General features: G+C 50.4%; 1 protein-coding gene across 1 annotated transcript; it reads right to left on the bottom strand.

The window, feature by feature from the left end:
- Nucleotides 1-2,837: 2,837 nt before the first annotated feature.
- BPIFB1 (BPI fold containing family B member 1) lies at nt 2,838-19,276 on the bottom strand. Its single transcript, XM_036902552.2, has 15 exons — nt 19,111-19,276; nt 18,131-18,272; nt 17,340-17,447; nt 16,252-16,401; nt 15,385-15,469; nt 12,950-13,013; nt 11,137-11,222; nt 10,043-10,222; nt 9,050-9,103; nt 8,400-8,558; nt 6,997-7,064; nt 6,093-6,138; nt 5,280-5,343; nt 4,641-4,717; nt 2,838-3,011 (listed from the first exon to the last, which is right to left on the bottom strand). The coding sequence occupies exons 1-15, from the start codon at nt 19,223-19,225 to the stop codon at nt 2,982-2,984; spliced, it is 1,428 nt and encodes a 475-aa protein (XP_036758447.2). The 5' UTR covers nt 19,226-19,276; the 3' UTR covers nt 2,838-2,981.
- Nucleotides 19,277-20,439: the final 1,163 nt, after the last annotated feature.

Genomic DNA, 20,439 nt, shown 5'->3' with positions numbered 1-20,439 from the left:
GGGATGTGGTTAGGGCAGGTGTTAAACTCCATTCTTCAGCTGGACACACATGGTGCAGAGCAGCTGATGGTGGGACAGTGGGTTCTAGAAGGCAGCAGCCGCCCAGGAAATGAAGGCTGGTGTTGGCTAGTTCTGAAGTTCTCACTTTGGCTGAGGTCACAGCAGATGGCTACTGTTAGTATGGTCAAGTAGTATATTTTAGATGGGATGTCTTTACTTTAGAGCCTCAGTCATAAAAGCATGAACTTCTTGGTCGGAAGATGCTTTACAAGTTGGTGGGGTCCCCTAAAATCTGTTGACTGGGTCTCAGCGTTACTGCCAAGTGCTGTCCTCCTTACTTTTGGGGCAGACAAAGGCTTGGGGGTTAATTTCTTCATCCCAGTCACCAGTGACAGGTGCAGGATGTTGATGGGAGCATGGAGATCTCCCTTCCCTTCCAAAATCTGGTCTCTTCAAATGGAACAGGAGGGAAGAATTTGGCTGAAGCCCCATGGATTCCAACAGTTTACCTCATTGGCTGATCTCTGCTGAGAGATATAGATTTCCTGGGGGTCCTATCCATGAAAGAGAAGTCCTGGGAAGGACAGCAGAGAAGTACAAAATACTGTGACTGCCTGTCTCTGAGCCTCAGTTTATTGATCCGTAAAATGGAAGGTTAATCTCATAAGAGGTGCTGGAAACTGAGTAGCTCTCAGAAAGAGGCTGTTAATTGCTACTGTTATTTTGAGGAATAAGAAAACTGAGTCTTTGTCCTGCTGTGGGTTCAGGTGGGGCCCTGGACAAGTGGGTGAGGCTTGCATTCCTATCATTTCACTGCTGTATGTTACTTGATCTCATCTGTAAAACAGACAATAATTCCTGTGAGGCAAAATAATTTATTGAGATATCACTGGGTGTTTATTTGCAGATGCTAAGACTCGAGGGGATGTAGAGAAGTTTTCCCTCTCTCAGCCCAGGAGGGTGGGTGGAGTCCAAGAGTTCCAGGTCTGGGGGCTCCTGCCTCAGGGGTGCATTGATGGTGGAAGATAACCCTTCTTCTTTATGCAAGATGGAGACCCAAGGTGGGTGGGGGGTGGGGGATGACGGAGCAGAGAGGAGAGGGGGACTGTACGGAGTAATGTGTAGGGCTGTTTGGCAGCTGTGTTGAGTAAGAGCCTCAGTCCTTTGTCAAGTGGAGGTATTACAGGCTGTGGGAAAGGCTGGTTGAGTGAAGCCCCCAGATGTCCAGGGGGGGTCCAGCCAGCTTAGCATAATATCTGCAGAGCTAATTCTTGTCTTGGTTTGGGTTCCTCAGAAGCAGACTCAGACCAGTATTTGAGTGCACGAAGCTGATTTGGGAGGTGATCCCAGGAGATGGTGATGGAGGAGGGAGAAAGTGAGGCAGGAAAGGAAACAGCCCATAAAGGTGTGGCATCGAGCAAGGCCTGTGGGCACCTGGGCGCAGTCCTGCTGGGGCTCTGGGGGAGTCAGTGTGGGGTTGTTCCCTGCTCACAAGGGGTGAGGAAGTGGGGTTATTTCTCCACCAACCTCCAGGAAGCCCAGGGGTCGTGGATGGCTGGGACTCAGTGCCATGGCATGGCTGTTTTGAAGTGCCCCAGCTTCGCCGGATCATATGGGCTGGTAGAGTTCCCATCATCAGGATCAGATGGGATCAAGGACAGGAAGCCCTGCCCCGTCTTCCATGCTCCTTGGAAGCCCCCTCACTCCCTACTCCTGCCCTGATCCTTGAATAACCCCAAGGAGCCAGAAGAGACCTACCCCAGAGAAGATGGAGATTGATCTTCTTATCTCCTCTGTGAGTAGGGGTTCAAACCTAGATTTAATACAATTTAGAAAAATAATGGATTGTGATATGTGGGGATGCAGATTGCAAAGTGTGTCTGGGAGTCAGGGAAGTGTCTGGGAGCTGCAGTACAGGGCCTGGCACTCAGCAACTGCCCAGTAAGTGTTCGCTGACCCTGGGGTAAACGTCTCATGCAGGGTCTTGTCCTGGCCCCTGGTATCCCTCTCAGCCTATCCCATGTCCTGTAGATGGAGACGTACATTCCTGGCCACCTTCCCAGGCTGTGAGCTGTTCTTGTGCCTGTTGGTGCCTTTTCCCAAAATGCCCGCCCATCCCTTCACGCATGGCCTCTCGTGTTAGTGAAGGGCTGGGGCGGGCCTGCAGTCTGGAGAACAGGGGTCCTATTGTCTGTCCTGTACCTGCTGGCGTCAGGAGACAATGACAGTCATGTGGTGTCCAAGCAGGAAGGGCCTTGGTGATAAGCCCAACATCCTGGAGGCGAGGTAGCAGCAGTGACAATGGCAGCAGCCACAGATGACATTATTTGAGCACCTGCCATGTGCTAGGAACCCTTCTCTCCAATTTCATCCTCGCCACAGCCCTCCACTGTGGGGACTATGATTCTCTTCATTTTACAGAGAAGAAAACTGAGGTCCACAGAGGGGAAGCTGTGTCCCAAGGGCAAACAGCTACTGAGGGGCCAGGCCAGAACTCAGAGCCTAGTTCATCTGCCTTCAGATTCACAGCGTCCAAAGAGCCCTTGACCCTCCACATGCCAACATCAACCCTCACTAAAGATGTCCCACCATAGGGGGTCTTGAGGTTGACACAGAAGGCAGGAGGGCGCAATTGGCTTTCTTATTTCTAAAGCCCCAGGAAGTAATAAAAATCCTGGACATAGTCCTCATGTGGTATTAGTGGGCCAGACACAGCTCAGATACAGCTCGGATTGGCTCAGATGTGCCTGAATGTGCCAGATGTGTCTCAGGTGTCTAGTCCCCAAGCCTTCCAGGGACAAAATGATTCCTGAATTGAGACAAAGATATACTCCAGATTGCAGTAGTCACAGACTAATATTTATTTATTGCAGAGAGGGATAGTCAACAGAGCTGGCTCCCACATCCCCACTGGGACCCAGCCTGCTGTGAAGGGAGACTGTCCGTCTTCACCAGGAGAGAGGACAGAGGTCACGTTTCTACTAGGCGGCTGCGGTGATCACAAGGGCATCCTGGAATCAAAGGAGAAAAGTCAAGTGGGTGTTTTTTTCACCTCCTACCTTGTGATTTATGCTGGTTTGTCTGCCACAAGGTGACTGGTAGAATTGGGGGTCATGACCCTGAATGCACTCATATAGAATTCCTGGAAGGGTCAGAGGAGTAGGATGTATGTGTGAACAGAGGCGCTGCACAGAGGTCTGGGGCACAGGTTTAAATATCTGAGTAGTATGTGAGTCTATAGTCCCCAAGCCCTGCTAATCACCAAAACTCCCCAAAAAGTTCTATAAAATGCAGGTTCCTGGCTGTATCCATTGGGTCCCAGCCAGCTAAATATTTAACAATGCTCTGCCAAATTTTTTGAAGCTAAGTGTGATATGAAGAACTTAACCTATTAGATTTCTGCTAACATTTTATTATGATAATTTTTAAACAATTTTACAGTGAACACTTGAATACTCAGCATCTAGATTATATTAACTTTCTCTAAAGCATGCTTTATCTCATATTATTCATTTATTCATTCCTTCAACTAACTTTTAAAACATGATCTATGGATATAAAGAGAAAATCAGTGTGCTGCCAGCCCAAAACAAATGAATTGAGCCCACCATGGGGCTGTCTGTGGGGACCTTGTTTGGAGTAAATCCCGGGCAATGTCCCTTTTCAGAGTGGATCATCCGGGGCTGTCCCCTGTGCTCTTAGGGACCATTTGTTAATTTCTCAAGAACAGCTCAGGAATTCGGTAGTACCAACCCACAGCTTTGGACAAATCAGGACAAATATGAGTTAAAGATTTGGTCCAGAATCCCTCCCTGGCCTTAGTTTGGACACTTTGGCCATGGAATGTTGGGCTGGGCGGTCACTTGTGAATTTTCTCAATCATTAATAATTCTGCTTCTCTATCTCTCTCCCTCTACAGTGGACTGGAAACTTCAAGAGGGTAGGGGTGTCTGCCTGTCTTGTTTATTATTGTGATCAGTGCCTGGCATACAGTAGGTGCTTATTAGTCAATGCCTGCTGGCTGGCTGGCTGACTGAGATGGGCCTATGTCACTGCCATTGCTCATACAGGGGTTAGGGCCCAAAGCAGGGGTTCAGGGCAGGTACCGAGTGCAAATCCTGACTCTGCCACCTACTGGGTATGTGATCTTGGAAATGGTTTGCTATCCTTGATCTCAGTTTCCTCATCTGTTAGATGGGATCTATGGTATGGGTGGATATGAAGACTGGGCAAGATGCTCCCTGTACCCCAATGCCTGGCACAAAATGATTATGGGTTGTTAAATATAACTAATAACAATATTTGGGGGGGTGGTCATGCTACTATAGCTCCCTTCCCCAGCAGCTGCCAAGGAGAGTCATTTACTCAACAAGCATTTATTGAGCATCTACTGTGTGCTAGGCCTTAATGAATGAATGAATGACGGTGAAAAAACTTGGATGTATATTGACCCCAGGCTAGGACAGTCACACTTGAACACTTACAGATGAGGAGATGAGGCCCTGAGAGAAGAGGGGACTTCCCCAAGGTCTCCCATGGTGACCAGCAGGGCCAGGACTGGAGTGCAGGCACCACCTCCCAGCCCAGGGCTCTCCTGGCAGCTGTGCCCTCCCTGCTGCAGGACGTTTATCCCCATTCACCTTGGTGAGAGATATCGAAGGTGACTCGAATCCGAAGGCCTTCACTGTTGACATCTGTACTCCGGATCTTAGTTTACCTAAAATAATAAATGTGGTCAGAGACTGGTGGGCCTGGAATTGGGTAGCCATGGGCAGGCTCACAGTTCCTGGAGGGGCCTTGGGCACCTTGCACACCAGATGTGAACTGTTCCTCCTGCCTCTGCTCACCTGTTCTCTGGCCCCAGCACCCACCCAGCCTCATTTCCCTGGTGGTTGCTTCCAGCACTGGCTTCTGGCTGTTCCAAAGGGCACCCCTCACATCCTTGCACACACCTGCTCAAGAAACCTTGGGGCCTCCTACACAAAACAGGTGTCTTGGAAATTTTCCACTCTAATAAAATGAAGAAATGGAAAAGGCAGTTGGCATACATAGTTTACCAATTCTCTCCACCCCTACAACCTAGGGCTTAATTAGAGTAATTCTGCCTTTTCTCTCGGCTTCCCCTACTAATAATGCAAATAGCAATCCCAACATCGGCAATGGCTAAGAAATGTTGAGCACGGAGTGGGCCAAGGATCCCCTTTAGCCTCTTATAAGGAGAAGTGAAGCACCCACCCTCAAAGCCCTGGGGAGGGGGGATGGACAGCAAAGGGACGCACCATTTTCGTTAGGCAGGAGGACAGAGGCGAGGATCTGGGTGACGATATCTTTCAGAAGATCGGGCTGTGAGAGAGAAGACGCACTGTCACCCTGAAGTCCTCCCAGTCATTCCTAGGATGGGCACAGCCCAGCCCCATGGCCAGGGCAGCTGGAGGAGGTGCTGGAATCCCAGGCCCCCTGCTAGTGAGAACTGCGAGGGCTGCAGGGGACTGGATAGGCAGGGAAGAGCACAAACTCGGCTAGCCCATTTGCCCAGAGGGAATTCTGCCCTGTGTTTCCTGGGCTTGCTAAGGAAGTCAGACGTTTTTGTTTGGAAACCTCCCATTTAAAAATTAGTCAAAAAAGTTAAACAACAAAATATAAGGGTGAAAAAAAAAAAAAGCCACCTCAGAATATAGGATTCAGCCAGTTTGAGATCTCTGATGGGGTCTAACTCGGGTGGGAGAACGGAGGACCAGAGGCAAAGGGCTGCCCGGAGCGTCAAGATGAGTCTTTGTGAGCCAAAGGAGATTGTCAGTAGTGGAGAGTTGTTTTCAAATTTAGGATCAAAGGGTTGCAGAAGGAAAGTGACTGTGTATCTGTGTGTCTGTGAGTATGTGTGTTCTCAGTTGTGCCCGGCATACAGTCAGAGCTCAGTAAGTGCCTGAGCCAGGAGGTTGGATTTTGTGACTGATCACATAGAGGCTGGCCAGCCCACCGTGGGGCTGTCTGTGCGGACCTTGTTTGGAGTAAATCGTGGGCAATGTCTCATTTCAAAGTGGATCATCCTGGGCTGTCCCCTGTGTCCCCAGGGACAATGTGTTGATACTCACGTTGAAAAGGCCAAAGCTTGAGTTCATCAGGTAGATCCTATCAGAGCTGCAACAAGAGATGCCTGTGAGAACGGCCCCTCAGAGTCCTACTCACTTGTTCACTCAACAACTATTTATTGAGCACCAACTATGTACCAAGCACAGTGCAGGCTCTGTAGATATAGCAGAGAATCAAATAAAATCCTGGCCTTATGGAGCTTACATTCTTATGAGGAGGGAGACAGAAAACAAATAGTCGCCCTAAAAGCAGAAAAATCACCTCCAGGAATGAAGACTTGTAGTACACCAGGGAGCTCAGGCTCTTTCTACAGGGGGAACCTGATTTCCAGCTCAACTGTTTGCTGCCGTGTAGGAATGCAGGCCTGTGTGGCCCAGTATGCTGATTTTTATATGTTGGCAACTAATTTATATTAAAAAACCCTAACCCTATGTGGGGTGATCAAAACAGTCCACAGGCTTGATTTGTCCCAGGAGGTTTCAGTCGGCAATCCCTGAACTTCCTTCAGGAACAGTGGGGAGAAGGTGAACAGGGGCACAGAAGGCAGCTGAGGCCGAGCTTGCAGGCTAGGCTCGGTGGGACATCAGCATCTGGGCATGACAGTCCCTCTACTGTCCTGGCGATGTCCTGGATGGGCCAGGGAGGGAGATGGGGCTGGGCAGGCTAATCCTGTGGCCAGGGTCGGCCTGTCCACGGCTGCTGCAAGGCCACCTCCCTTTCCTCCCCTTTCTCTTGCTTTCAGTCCTCAAAAGCAAAACAGTGCAGGTGAGGCAGTCTTCCTGCCCTCCCTGGAGCAGCCTGCACTACTCACCACCCCTTAGAGGCTCAAAACACTGGGTATTTAAAGTATTGCCATGAGGCAACACTTGTTTCTATCATAATCTTCACAATGATTTACATGTTTACCTGATTTCATTTAAGTTGAGCATCAGTTGGTCACCTTCGGTGTAAAATTGAGCTTCTGAGCTGGCTTCCTGCAACAAGAAAAACCCAGGCCCCATTTCTTTTAGGGGATGTGTCAGGCATGGGGTGTGGGGTTATACAAGGAGGCTCTAAGGGCAAGCTGACATGGTCTGAAGCTCAGCGACGGGCTCTGTGACCTTGAGAAAAGGTTTGACCTCTCTGGGCCTCACTTTCCTCATCTATTAAATGGGGTAGTACCTGTACCCATTCCCCACTGAACAGATAACAACATAGGCTTGCCGTGGGGAGTGGTAGTGACGCTGATGATGGCAGCAGCCAGTACACATGGAGCCCCCACTATGTGTCAGGCAGTGTTTTAAGAACTTTATGTGATGATCTCCTTTGGGCCTCACAACCTTATGAAGTGAATCCTATTATTAGCCCATTATAGAGGAGAGGGATCTGAGGGACAAAGATCAGTAAGATTCTGGTAAATGCTAACCATTACCATTATCATCGGAAAGGTGAGAAGCTAAGCCAGGTCAAAGATACACCTGTGGGCTGGATGAGCCTGAGGGCAGAGAGTTAGTGAGGCTCCACCTCCAGGTCAGAGAACTGTGGGCCTGTAGGCCTTCGGGAAAGTGCCTGCCATTGGCCATGGAGGGGCCAGGTCACCAGGGAGTAGAGCTGGCCTGGAAGTCCATGCCCACTGCTATCTGGGGGATCAAAATATCTTTCAATATAGGAAGCCAAGGCACTGTGCATCTTGTATTTTGGGAATGGCATCCCCTGAAATTATGTGTGGATAAACTGCATAGCTGTGCACAGCCACCCTGCTGTGGGATAGTCAACATTAACCTCCTACTAATAGCTGGGTACTGCCCGGACTCAGGAATGGGCACATGACCCAAACTCATCCAACAAGAGTTAGCTTTGGAACTTCCACTGGAGCTACTGGGAAAGACAGGCTTTTCCTGCTGGAGTTGTCAGTCTGGTGGGTGTAAGTCTGATAAAGCATGGGGTAATTCCATGGGAGGATAATCTGCCCAAGGATGAAGGCTGCACTTGGGAGAACAAGGCTGCCAGATAGGAAGAGAAGAATGAAGATGACATTGTTTGAGCACCTGGATCCAGCTATTCCTGAAGGCAACAACACCTGGAATTTTAAGTTATATGAACTAAAATAATTCCTTTTGTGCATATGAGATAAGTTTCTGCCCAAGGATCCTGTCTAATAAGGTCACAGGGTCAGAGATGGGCCTCCAAATCTCCTGATTCTTAGTTCACAACTCCCCCTCCCCCATCTCTGCTGGGTAACAAGAGCGGTAGAGACATTTAGCAAAGCAATAAGGTTGAACAGGAACAATGAACAGGTTGTTGCCAATGTCACAGACAATTGAACTCACGATTCCCAGGGTGAAGAAGGGGCGGCTGACTTCATTGGTGGCAAATAGTTCCAGCGCAATCAATTGGACTGCTGTGGCACTGCCCTGAGCCAGAAAGATGTCTGGAGTCTCCTGAATTAGGATCTTCACGATCTGTGTGGGCCCCAGCTTCTCTGCAGCCTGGAAGGACATCCGACCTGCGTGTGGGCTCCCAAAGGCCTCACCAAGGCCTGGAGCCCCATGTGGCCCCATGCGGCCTGGCCCCTGCCCCTGCTCCTGGCCTCCCTGATTCCTCTCTGCTCCAGCCTCTCTCCTTCTCCCAGACCCTGGAATGGATTGCTGCTCCCCCCATCTCAAAAGTCTTTGGTTTTGCTTCTCCCTCAGTCTGAAATGCCTTCCCTTCAGGGAAGCCCTCCCTAACCTCCGGGCTATGTCAGGTAATCCCCCTTAACCCCTGGAATCTGTCCTTTGTCACCACACTTGTAGCTGAACTATTATCTGTGTAGCTATTTGATTCAGTCCCATTGCCCTGGTAGACTGGAATCCCTGTGAGGGTAGGGACTTGGTCCGTTAGTCACCAGTGCCGGAAGGAAAGAGCAATCCCACATGTATTTTACTCCCTAGAACCAGTGGACAGACCATATCAGACTGCAGATGGCAAACAGACAAACCGTTTCATTGATCGCCTTCATGCTCGTCTTCAGCTGCTGGGCCAGCTCAGGAAACTGAGGAGGAGAGGAAGCCAGAGAAGGTCAGCTGGAGGGGAAAGAGGAGACACATCTCCAGCAGTCCCACTGCCAGGACCCTCAGAATCCCAGAAAAGCTGGGTAGGCTTGGTGGTCCAGGCCTCATGTCTGTCGTTGGTGGAAAACAGCCCCTGTGTCAGCTGTTCTAGGACATGAGGTCCCCACGGGCCTGGACTTTTACTGTGGGTTTGGTGGCAGTTGTGAGTTTGTGGGCAGCTCCCTGCTCCCAGGGACACTGAGAAGTGACCCCGTTCTTACTCCAGTCATAAATGTGGCTGCTGGTGACTACTCCCCATTTCTCAGCATCCCAGCCCTTACCTTGATTTCTAATCCCCAAGAGGTTGGTTATCTGTGGCCTGTCAGCTGACCCGAAGCAATTTGGGCTAACCCTTTCCCCCCGGGCCTCAGTTTCACCATCAGTCATCCTGGAGGAGGTGGCACACTCCAGTTGACTGGTGGCAATTGCTAGCTGCGCGGGGCTGATGGGGATCCCAGGGCTGTGTCGGCACTGAGGCTCAGTAGGAAGAGAGGCCCTGATGGATTAGTGATGTCTGCCATGGGCCCCTAGTGAACAGCACAGCACAACTGCCATCCTGGACGTCTCGGTATCTAAGGTGCCCTTTGCTTGGTAGAGGAAGCAGGTGTATCAGGTTCCAGGGGAGCAGACTTAGGCCTGGCGTTGGATGTTCCAGGGCAATTTTCAGCTTTCAGGTTACATGTCCGACTATTAGAGGAGGACCGTTAGAGGCCTATTCGGGAACTGTTAGAGGAGGGGGTGAGCTGTCCATTCCTGGAGGGGTTTGGGCGGCTTGGTAGGGGATTATTGCTCAGGGAGCGTTAGGGTTCTTGTGCCATGTGATTTAGGGGATTCCGTGATGCAGCAGAGGGGGCTCCATCCTGTCCCATGCTGAGGCTTACCACGTAGTTCAACAGGACCATGAGTTCTCCTGGAGGGAGCAAGACACCTACTGCCGCGTTCACCACATCCTGCCTGAAGGCGAGGCTGAAAGGGGCGCTGACCACGGTGGGCATCGTCAGGGAAGCTGCTGATTCATTGAACCACTGGGTCACCTTTCCTTGTGAGTCCAGGAACTTGACCTAAGGAGATACAGAGCAGAGAGTTGGCTGGGAACTTTAATTCCACAACTTACCCAATCACAGCCTAGAAGGTTTGCTTTTTGCATTCACTGCCAGGAAGCTTAGCCTGGAGTTCAGCGCCTTGCTGTAGGTGATGAATTATCTCGGGTGCTTAGCAACATCTATTGCACTCGTACTCCTTAGATAAGCTCTGATTTTCTCTAAAATCCTAGCTGTCTTATTTGGCATTTAGATTTCAACTTCTCAGGTACCTTACAAACCCTTTGGATGAAGGGAAAATTCAAAACTGCAGCCGGATGGAAATGTTTGATGCTGCAGTTATCCAAGGGATCCGTGAAAACTGGTCTGGGATTCAAGCAGCCCAAATTAGCCTGGCTCCTCAGGAAGTCCAGCACTAGGGTGAGCATGTGGCTCCACATTTTACACAGCTGACAGTTACCAGGCTCCTCCTGCCACCAGGACCTGTGCAGTCTCGTTTCATCCTCTCCTTGGTGACTATTATTATCTACCTTTTACAGAGGAAGAAAGTGACACTAAGAGAGGTGATGAAACTTGTCCGAAGTCACACAGACAGGGACTTGTGGAGCTGGGAGAGAAACTTAGGTCTTTGTGATTCCCAGTGCAGAGAGAAAGGCTAAGAACCCCAGTGCATACACGTTGGCCTCTGACTGGGGAAATCAGGGTGGGAGGACATATCACTGAGGTTGATGTTTTGTGTGTGCCCCCTTAGATTCCACCTGCTGGATTTCCTCTGTTAGAATGATTTACCTGGGACATGTCTGGCCTGTTGAACATGTGTGTCCTACCCGTGTCTGGTGTGTTCTTCCCTGAGATAGACCTATGGTGTGTGACCCTTGAGGGTCAGAGAAGGGCAGTGATGTCCCTCATTACCCCTGAGGTCCCATGACACTCACCCCCAGGTTGAGCTGGATGAAATTATCCTTGATGGCAGGAGACAGAATGTCAAACTCCAGGTGGTCAGGGCCGAGGGTAACTGGCACTGCTCAGGTACAAGAAGAAAGTTCCATGAGGGCGGAGGGCAGGCTTGCGGGCTGCTTTTGGCTATAGTTGCATTATCCCATGGGTGGGTAGATAGAGGGGAGCAGGAGTAATGATGGCATTGATAATGACTGACATTTATGGAGCACGTGTCAAGTGCCACGTACTGTCCTAAACGTGCACAGGTGTTAACTTATTCAATCCTCACAATAACCTTAGGAGGTAGGTCCTATTAGTACCCCCATTCTATAGATGGGGAAAGTAAGGCTCAGAAAAGTAAAATGATTTGCTAAGGTCATACTGTGAAAAGATTTGAACCTAGTTGGTCCTATGCCAAAGTCCAGGTTGGAACAAAACTGTACTATTGCTTGTTAACAGTCCACGTTTCCCAACCAGACTTGTGAGCTGCACCCTGCACCTGGGCAGGGTCTGGGCCCAGATGCCTGATGCATGCGTCTGTCCACTGGATCGCTTGTGTTTGCCGCAGGATTCCCCACTTAGCCGCTAGGTGGCAGTGCCGTCTCATCTGCCCTGGCTGATGGGGGAGAATGGAGAGGGATGCAGGGGCTCAGGGACAGGCTGGGAGATGGTCCTTGGGTGGCCTTCCCATGGGGAAGAGAAGAGCCAGATGGACTTCCTTTCGAGTCTCAGTAGCCTTGGCTAGTGTATTCCCATTTCTGGACCTCAGTTTCCTCATCTTAAAATGCGGGTGTATTAGTAATACCTGCCCTATAGGTTGTGTAGGGTTGGTACCTATTAAAGTTGCCTTATATCTGAATTACATCAGACTTGGGAATTGAAGAACTGGGCTCAAGTCTTCCCCTATCACTAGTTTCCTCTGTGAACTGGACAAGTGACTTAATTTCTCTGAGACTTCAGTTTCCTCATCTGTGAAATGGGGTAATGATGTCTTCTTCAGTGAGTTATCTGAGGAGTCAGGGAGACAGTGTACATGAAACACCCAGCCCAGTAGGTGCTCTTTGGGTGTTCAACTGATTCCATTCTCCTCTTCCCACTCCTCTTTGGTCATCCTTTGAATGAGCCTCTGAAGATCCCGAAACAGTAGACAGAATTTTTTTCTTACTGCCGAACCCCACTCTGAGGGCCCCAAGTACAACAGAATCGCAAGGTTGGGGCAGAAGCCTGTGTCCTCCAATCTCTGCTACCCTGGGAGGGAGAAATGACCTCTTTCTTGAGCACACATCCCATCTCTTCCCTTGTTCTTCTCTAACAGCCCACAGTAGTTGCTGTATTATTCATTCTTTCATCCATTCAGCACACATTTGTTAGCACTTCTCTGTGCCAGGCAGAGCACTCCTGCTATGTGCCTGGAAGTTTCCTGTAGACTTTTAATCCTCACCAATAATCATGTGAGGTAGGGATGTATAAGCCCCATTTTACAGATGAGGAAACTGGGGATAAGAAGGTAGAGTGGCTTTCCTAAGGTCACAGAGCAAGTCAATGGCAGAGCTGGGATTTGAACTTGGAAATCTGGGGCACACATTGGCTCTCATGGAAATTTGCACATAGTAGGTACTGGTAAAGTCACAGTTATGGTGAATTCCTGTCTGCTTTTCCTCAATAGGGATCAACTGATGCTCAGTCCCGCTTGCTGCTGGACTATGTTGCAGCTCAGGCCTGACTTGGGAGGCCTTCCCTGGGCAGAGCCATGGCCTGGAGGCCTGCTCAGCAGTAAAGGAAGAAGGTGGGAGAGAGCAGTGCACCTACCCTTCACCAGGTTTAGGAGGTCTTCACGTGAGTCCTCAAAGGCTTTCTGGATCACGGGACACAGCTGCAATGGCACCAATACAGGAGCTCCATCAGCAAGGGGCCAGAACACGGCCCCACAACTGCCTGTGCCCAGCCCACCCAGCCTGAACCCGTGCGACCATGGCCAGCCAGGTTTTCATCCTTGGGATTGAGGACTCAGTGGAGTGCCCACTCCCTGAGCCATCCCTGCGGCTCAGAGCACACCCCACCCCTGATGTCACCTGGGGTCTTTGCAGTGGTTTATCCCATGTCCTATGCCCAGGGTGTGCCTGGCCTGCCAGCTGCCCTCCCCATCAGACTCCTTGTCTTGTTCAAGAGAGCCCATGTTCTTCATAAGAGGGAAATGGAGAATTCATTCCTTCATTCACTTGACAAGTCATTACTGAGTTCCTTCTACATGTCAGACTCTAGAACAGAGGCCAGCAAGCCTGATCTGACCACACTCGTGAACGATGTCTTTGTGCCCTTTGTGGGTGGGGTGTCTGACTCCAACACATCCTTTTGCTTACTGAGCTCTTCTTTCTCCCAAGGGCCAGCAGTTCTCAGTAGGGAGAGATTTTGTCCCCTAGGAGACATTTGGAAATTGCTGGAGACATTTTTAGTTGTCATAACTTGGGGTACAGGGTGTTACTGGCATCTAGTGGATAGAAGCCAGAGATGCTACTAGACACCCCACAGTGGGCAGGACTGCTCGCACAACAGAGAACTGTATGGCCCAAATGTTAGTAGTTCTGAGGGTGAGAAACCCTGGCCTAACCTAACTCTGGCCTCACCTGGTCAGCTTAAGGAGGAAGTGCAACATTTGACTCACTTGCCTGTGAGACCCAAAGGCTGTGTTATCTGCTCTAGGCAACCTATTTTCTGGGGCAGTACCCAGAGATTTTGTTGTTTTGTCATAGATACAATTTCCCCAGTGGAAGAGCCCTTGGATTGAGCATCCTTTGCTACTCCCAAGAAAGTACAATGTGCTCTGAGAAACGTTAACTTTTCCTATGAAAAACCCATCCCCTGCTCTCAGCTACTTTGCCAACCCGGGACCCAGGGAGGACGGAGGACTTGGCAAGCTCAGAGACTCCCAGCGCCCACTGCAATGGCCTATCCCTTGTGGGAAGGGTGTCCTGGTGACCTCGTCATCTTCTCCCACCATTCCCCTTTCTCCTTTCCACCAGTGGGAATCCTTGATAACACATTAGAATCCTCTGAGATGCTAGGGCCCCACCCAGACCAATCACACCGGAATCTCTATCAGTATTTTTAAAAGCTTTCCCAGAAGGTTCTGATACACAGCTGGGGTTGGGACCCACATATTTACAACAAAAAGGGCTTCAGTATTTTCTAGATGGTCTTCTGCCAGATTTAAATGTGTTGTAGATTTTTCCTTCATTTCAAGTATGATAGTCGCATGACCATTATGTCAGTGAATTATGGTAGGAAATCATGATGATTAAGAAAAGGCCAGTTAATCTCATATTCTTCACTCTACTTGGCTTTTCACCTTAAGAACAGATATTATGCAAAGGGCATTTTATGACACCAATTTCTTGCCCTCTTTCTTATAGAAAATACATTTTTAGCTGTTAAACTATGATGCCAGTTAAAATGTGATTTTACTGGAGGCTGGGAAAAAATTTTAGAAAGTGCAACCTTTAAACAGAAAAAACATTTCTTAAAAGAAAATATATCTCTCATAAGAAAAGCCAAATTTTACAAAATTATTCACTTCCAGATTCCTTTAGGAAGGCTCCCTGGAATGATTTAATGAAGTATTAAATATGATGTAGCTGCTTTAATAATTATGAATATTGTACAATGGCATAGAAAATAGATATAACAAAATACCAGAGAGCAGTGACACTGAGTATAGCCACATAAAAATATGAGTGTGTGTGTATGGAGATTGGAAGGTAATACACAAAAGAGAAAATAGCTGCCAAGTTAAGGCAGAGGATCATTCTGTTACATTTTACTATTATCCTCTCTTGACACTTTTTATGTCTACTGTGTCTGTATGGCGGAAATATCATACAATGGTGTACTAGTACTCATCTCTCTCCACCTCTGCTCATTGACATCACATTAATGGCTTGAAATTGGCCTTGAGAGAACAAGTCACACCAGAGAGATCACCAGATGTTACAAATCAAGGCTCTTTCTCCTCAATCCCTCCAGAGTCAATTGTTAACAATGTATCAGCACATCACTATTCAAAGTCTCCTGGTCAATTGTTGGCAGTTCTATAACCTTGTCCTCAATGATTCATTGAAAGAATGATCCAGGCCCAGAAGTTTCCCACTCAAGGAGGCAGGAGTTTCCTTAGCACCAGCTTACAGTTCCACCCCAGCCCCACAGGGGGAGCAGTCTTTGCAGGCCAGAGAGGCCCTGATTCCACTCACCTGGCTTTTCACCAGTTTGGGCAGCGCTGGCATCAGGAGGCTCATGACCTCTTTGGCTAAGGAGTTGACCAGGAAGGAGAGCCTCCTGGAGAGGAGAAGGAGAGAGAGATTAGGGAAGGTAAGAGGTGCTCATCCCTTCCCTGTGTTACAGAAGGGAAGACTGAGTTCAGGGGATGAGTGAACTTGTCCAAGGTCACACAGCCTGTTAGAGATAGGGCTGGGAGTAGATCCCGAGCCAAGGGCAGACGGTGGCAAAGAGCTCTCAGGGGGCAGGGGCTGGGGGTTGTCTTTAGGAATTTGTGCTGGAAGCTGGGATGATGGCAGTTGGCATTCCTTCCCATTCTCTTGCTGAAGAGTAGTGGAGGGAAACACCACACCTTTGAGCACCTACTGTGTGCCACACATTCTGCTAAGTGCTTGTGGTTATTGCCTGAACTGATCCTCTCACTACAGCCTGGAAGGTGAGGCATAGGGAGGCGACTTGCTCAGAGTCACCTGGACAGTAAGTGAAGGAGATGCATTTGCCTCACTCGGAGGCATGTTTTACCCATGGCTGCACCCAAGCCTGCCTGGGGTAGTTTGAGGAGCCCTTGGAACGTAGCTCCTCTTCACCTTCAAATGTTTGCCCCACTTCCTGGCATGATGCCTAAAATCCCACAATCATTGTTTCTGCCCTTGATGTCTTTAACTTTCTCTGGCATCACAGATTCCCTGGAAGGAGTCCCAGATCAAGAGTCAGGAGGTTATCATAAGTCCCCTTTTTTCCCTGGGCCTCAGTGCTCTCCATCTGTAAAATGGGGCAAGATCACACTGCCTGGCTTCCCTCCCAGGCATGGTGGGAGCCCAGGGGGAGGTGGCTTCACTCACTTGTCCAGCAGGGTGATGGTCAGGCTGTCCTGGCTATTGGAGCAGTCGCTGAGCACGAGGTGGGGTTGGCCGCTCTCGCTGGTCTGCACTTGGATGTTGGCTTGGATCTCTGTCTTCATGTGCATTTCCACGATGGTCTTGACAATGGGCCTGGGAGAGGAGGTGCCCGACATTCTGAGCACCGTCCCAGCCCCAGGCTGGAGCAGACCTGCTGTGCATCTCTGTCTTCTGGCTTTTCCACCTCCCTGCTCAAGTTCCTTTGCTGGGTTTTCCTCCTCTCCCCAGATTTTTACCCTAATGTGTTCCAGGCTCATTTGGGGGATTCCTCTCTTGGTTTAAATCCTCTGCATATGCCAACAGCTTCCAAACTTACACCCAACTCCTTACTCAGTTGCCTTACAGGCACCTCAAATTTAACATGTTAAAAACCAACTCTGGATCCTTCCCCAAACCTGCTCATGATCTTCCCTGTCTTAGCTGCTGACCATCCCGTCCTGTCATTTTCCCAGGCAAAGAGCCCTGGAGTCAGCCTTGACTTCTTTTCTCTCTCTGCCTTTCTTTCTAACATTCAGTCCATCAGGGAACCCTGTTGCCTTTACCTACCTCTGAAACATCCAGAATCAGACTACTTCTCCCCACCCTCCTGGCCCCAAGCCCTAGTGCGAGCCCTCACTGTCTCCTGATAGTAGCAGTAACTTCTGGATGCCCTCCCTGCCTCCACTCTTATCCCCTTACACAGCAGCCAGATGGATTCTTTAGAAATGTAAAATTGAATGCATGTGCCTCCTCTGCTCAGAACTCTCATGGGTCCCATTTCACTCACTAAAAGCCAAGTTGTCACCTTGGCCCACAAGTCCCCGCCTGAACTGGTTCCAGCTGCCTGCTGGCCTCTCCTCCCATCATTCTCTCCCTCTCTCCCCATTCTCTTTGCCGGTCTTTGGAAAGAGACAGTGCACTCCGCCCTCTGGACCTTGCCGATTGCTCTTCCCTCTGCTCGTGGCTGTTTCCCAGATACCGACATGGACAAAAGGTGGGAATGCGTGAATGACACTGCCAGGCCTGCTGCACCTGGCTGAGGGGACACTCACGTGTTGAATCCAGCCACCATGCTCAGGGGGACCTTGACCACCAGCTCCTGGCCATTAGCCGAGGGTTGCACCTGCAGCTGGAGGATGTTGGCTGAGGTGACTTTCAGCCTGGATGGGACGTGGGTGAGATGGGATTCATGTGTTATGCTCAACTGAGTATCATCCCCAACCTTCCATCTTTCTTGTCTCCCTGGTACCCAGCCAGCAGCTGGACTCAAGCCTTGTCCACTGACCCCTGCCCAGCCTGCTTGCTCCCATCCAATCCAATCCCCTGTACCACTGCTCACAATGCTCCTGTGGCTGTCTCCACTTAGGAGATGAATCCCAGCTCTTTGGGGTGACTTGTAAGACCCTCTGTTACCGGCCCTGCTGACTTCTCCTGTGTCCTCACCTTGGGGTTTGAGCACCAGCCGTTCTGACTACTTTCACTCCTCTAGGACTTTCCCCTGGCTGGTCCCTTTGCCTGGGACGTCATTTTCTTCTTGTCTCCTGGTGAGCATGGAGTCATTGGCTCACCTGTTGCCTCCACTGAGAGGGGCTGCCTTATCCTTCACCCTCCTGCCCCAGGCAGACTTTCCCTGTGGCCACCCTGTTGGGGTTCCTGTGTGGCTCTCATGGCCATTGTTAACTCCTCTGGGAGCTTTGTAGGGAGCGACTGTGACCCACTCTTTGTGATCGGGCAGAGCTGACACCAGCTGATGCTTGGCGATTGATCGATTGAGCAAGCAAAGCGTGTCCTGGGCAGAGGGGTGGGAAGGAGCTGGTTCCGGACTTGGTCCTGCTCCACTTACCAGACGATGTGGTTCAGGAGGTAGTCCACTAAGTTGCCTATGATGGGGATATCGCTGGCCGGCTCCTTTTGTATCTCACTGAGCAGTGGCAGCTGCTGGAGGATTTGGGTGGCATCGCTGTTCTTCAGTTCCTGTGTCAGTTCTGGGGGCAGAACCCAGGGATTAGGGGCCAGAAAGAGGGGCAAGAAGTATGGCTTGATGGGGGCTCTAGGCTGGGAGGGGCCATCCTCAGGGCTACTCAGACCCAGATATAAGGCAAGGGGCTGTATGGCTCCATCCTGACCATCTGCTGTGAAGATGTGGTTTTGAGGATGCTGGCCCAAAAGGTTATTTTCACATGAAGACTGGGACTGGAGTGTAGGTGGGACCATTCATATCCTGACATTTCCATCCTCTGCTGGGGGCATTGCCAGGACACCCAGCACTGAGCCTGTTGGACTTTTCTTCTGGCAGCCAGAGCCCATTTGGCTTGTGCACAGAGCAGGTCAGAAGTACTGGGGAGCTGATGCTCCAGAAGCAGCCCTCAGTCAATGACTGATCGGAATTGGTGCATAGACACCCCAGCTCCCTCCGCCCTTGGGCAGGACCACTCAGGTGTGTGTCCCTCCACTGTGTCCCAGAGTCTGTATGCTACTGCCTCTTAGCAACAGAGACACCCCTTTTTCTCCTCTGTGGTAATGGAGATGGTCCCTCTAAATGTTCCTCCTTTGCGGGCTGGCATAATGTTAAACCCTTTCAGAGAAGCTTTGGAGGGACATGGGGAACAGAGGAGCCCAGGGGAATCATGGAATTTAAGGAGAAGGGGATCTTGGAATCACAGACACTTCCCACCTTTATAAATCATCCACCTGCGTCTCACCCTTGACCTGGGATCCCAGCTGTGGCTTGCACAGTGATGGGGAGCTCCCTCCCTCATCTGGAGGGCTGCTCTGCTTGCCTCTTCGCCTCATGGTGGTGAGGCCTGGGAAGCCAAGACTTACTATCTTTGACGATTTCTGAGCTGAGGCTGAGAACTGCAGGGGAGTTGAGGGTGGCTCCGGCCAAAGGGGCTGTCAGCAAACCACAGAGGAAGGCGAAAAGCCATGGGCTAGCCATCTTCCTGGGGGGTAGGTGGCTGGTGTCAGAACCTGGGGGGAGCACAGAGGGCCCTGTTAGCTGGACAGAGAGGCCAGGGGCAGCCAGTCATGCCTGGTGACTTGGAACATGGAGTCCAGGAGAGGCTGTTGAATGAAGAAGTGGTTAAGAGGGTGGGCTCTGGAGCCTGCCTGTTTGGGTCTGTGCCTCTGCTGCCGGGTGCTAACTGTGTGGCCTTAGGCAATCAATTCAACCTCTCTGGACCTCAGTCTTCTCATCTGGCAAATGGGCATAAGGAAGTAGGGTCCTATTTTGTAGAGTCTGGCACTTAAAATCCTCTATGGCTGAACCTCAGCCAATTTCACCTCCTGCTTGTTCCCCTCTTGCTCTAAAAAGTTCCAGTCATTCCAAGCTGCTTGAAGCTCCCAGAACATACCCTGTGCTCCCCTCTGTCTGAGCCCTTGCCCTTGCTCTTCCTGCTTCCTGTAATGCTTTTCCTCTTCCTTTCCTGCCTACTGAATTCCTGTTCAGCCTTTAAAATCTTCCCACACGTCCCTTTCTCTGTAGAGCTTTCTTTTTCCTGCAGCCAGAGAGCTTGGGCTACACTTGGAGAAATGTTGCCCAGGGAGCTGGTGTGTGCCCAGGACAGTAGGTTGAAGGCAGGAGGGAAATGAGAATTTGGGTAGGACTTGAAGAGGCAGGAAAGCCTTTTGCTTAACCCATAATACTAAGGGGCCCAAGGAGGAAATAGGTGGCTGCTTTGAGCCAGGGAGAAAAAGGCAGAGGGAGAGAGAGAGAGGCCTGGGTGGTACCTCTTGGGAGAGGAGCATGTGCTATTCTGGCCCTTGACCTGTGTGTCCCTTCCGTGGGGTGGAGTGTCAGCCCCTATAACGTGGTCCTGAGCTCCCCAGCTTGTACCCTGGCTCAGCCTTCAAGCCTACATGGAAGCTTCTGCTCCCATGGACTGTCCTGCTCAGATAGAGGGAAGATGCTGGCCTGGAGACCCGAGCCCTTCCTTGCTTGGCTCAGCGTGTGGGTTTCTTATTGCCAAAGACGAATGTGGCATTGGATGACATGTGTTTTCCATGAGCTGGAGCAGCATGAGCTGAGACACTTGCAATGCTGACTTGACAACTGCCTCCCTGACCAGGCTGTGAGCTCCAGGAGAGAGGGTGGGGTCTATCTGCTCCCTACTGTGTCCCAGTATTCAGCATAGTGCCTGGCACACAGTGGGT

The sequence above is a fragment of the Manis pentadactyla genome, chromosome 5 (genome assembly GCF_030020395.1).
Source record: "Manis pentadactyla isolate mManPen7 chromosome 5, mManPen7.hap1, whole genome shotgun sequence".
NCBI classification, from domain to species: Eukaryota; Metazoa; Chordata; class Mammalia; order Pholidota; family Manidae; genus Manis; species Manis pentadactyla.
Note: the sequence above shows the minus strand (reverse complement) of the source record. Positions and strands in the feature narration are given on the sequence as shown.

Coding starts and splice junctions, on each gene's coding strand:
- BPIFB1 (XM_036902552.2), bottom strand. CDS start 19,225: ATGGCTAGCCCATGGCTTTTCGCCTTCCTCTGTGGTTTGCTGACAGCC. Junction 6,139..6,996: donor CTCAACTTAAATGAAATCAG/GTAAACATGTAA, acceptor CTCTTGTTGCAG/CTCTGATAGGATCTACCTGA. Junction 4,718..5,279: donor CCTCCTGCCTAACGAAAATG/GTGCGTCCCTTT, acceptor TTATTATTTTAG/GTAAACTAAGATCCGGAGTA.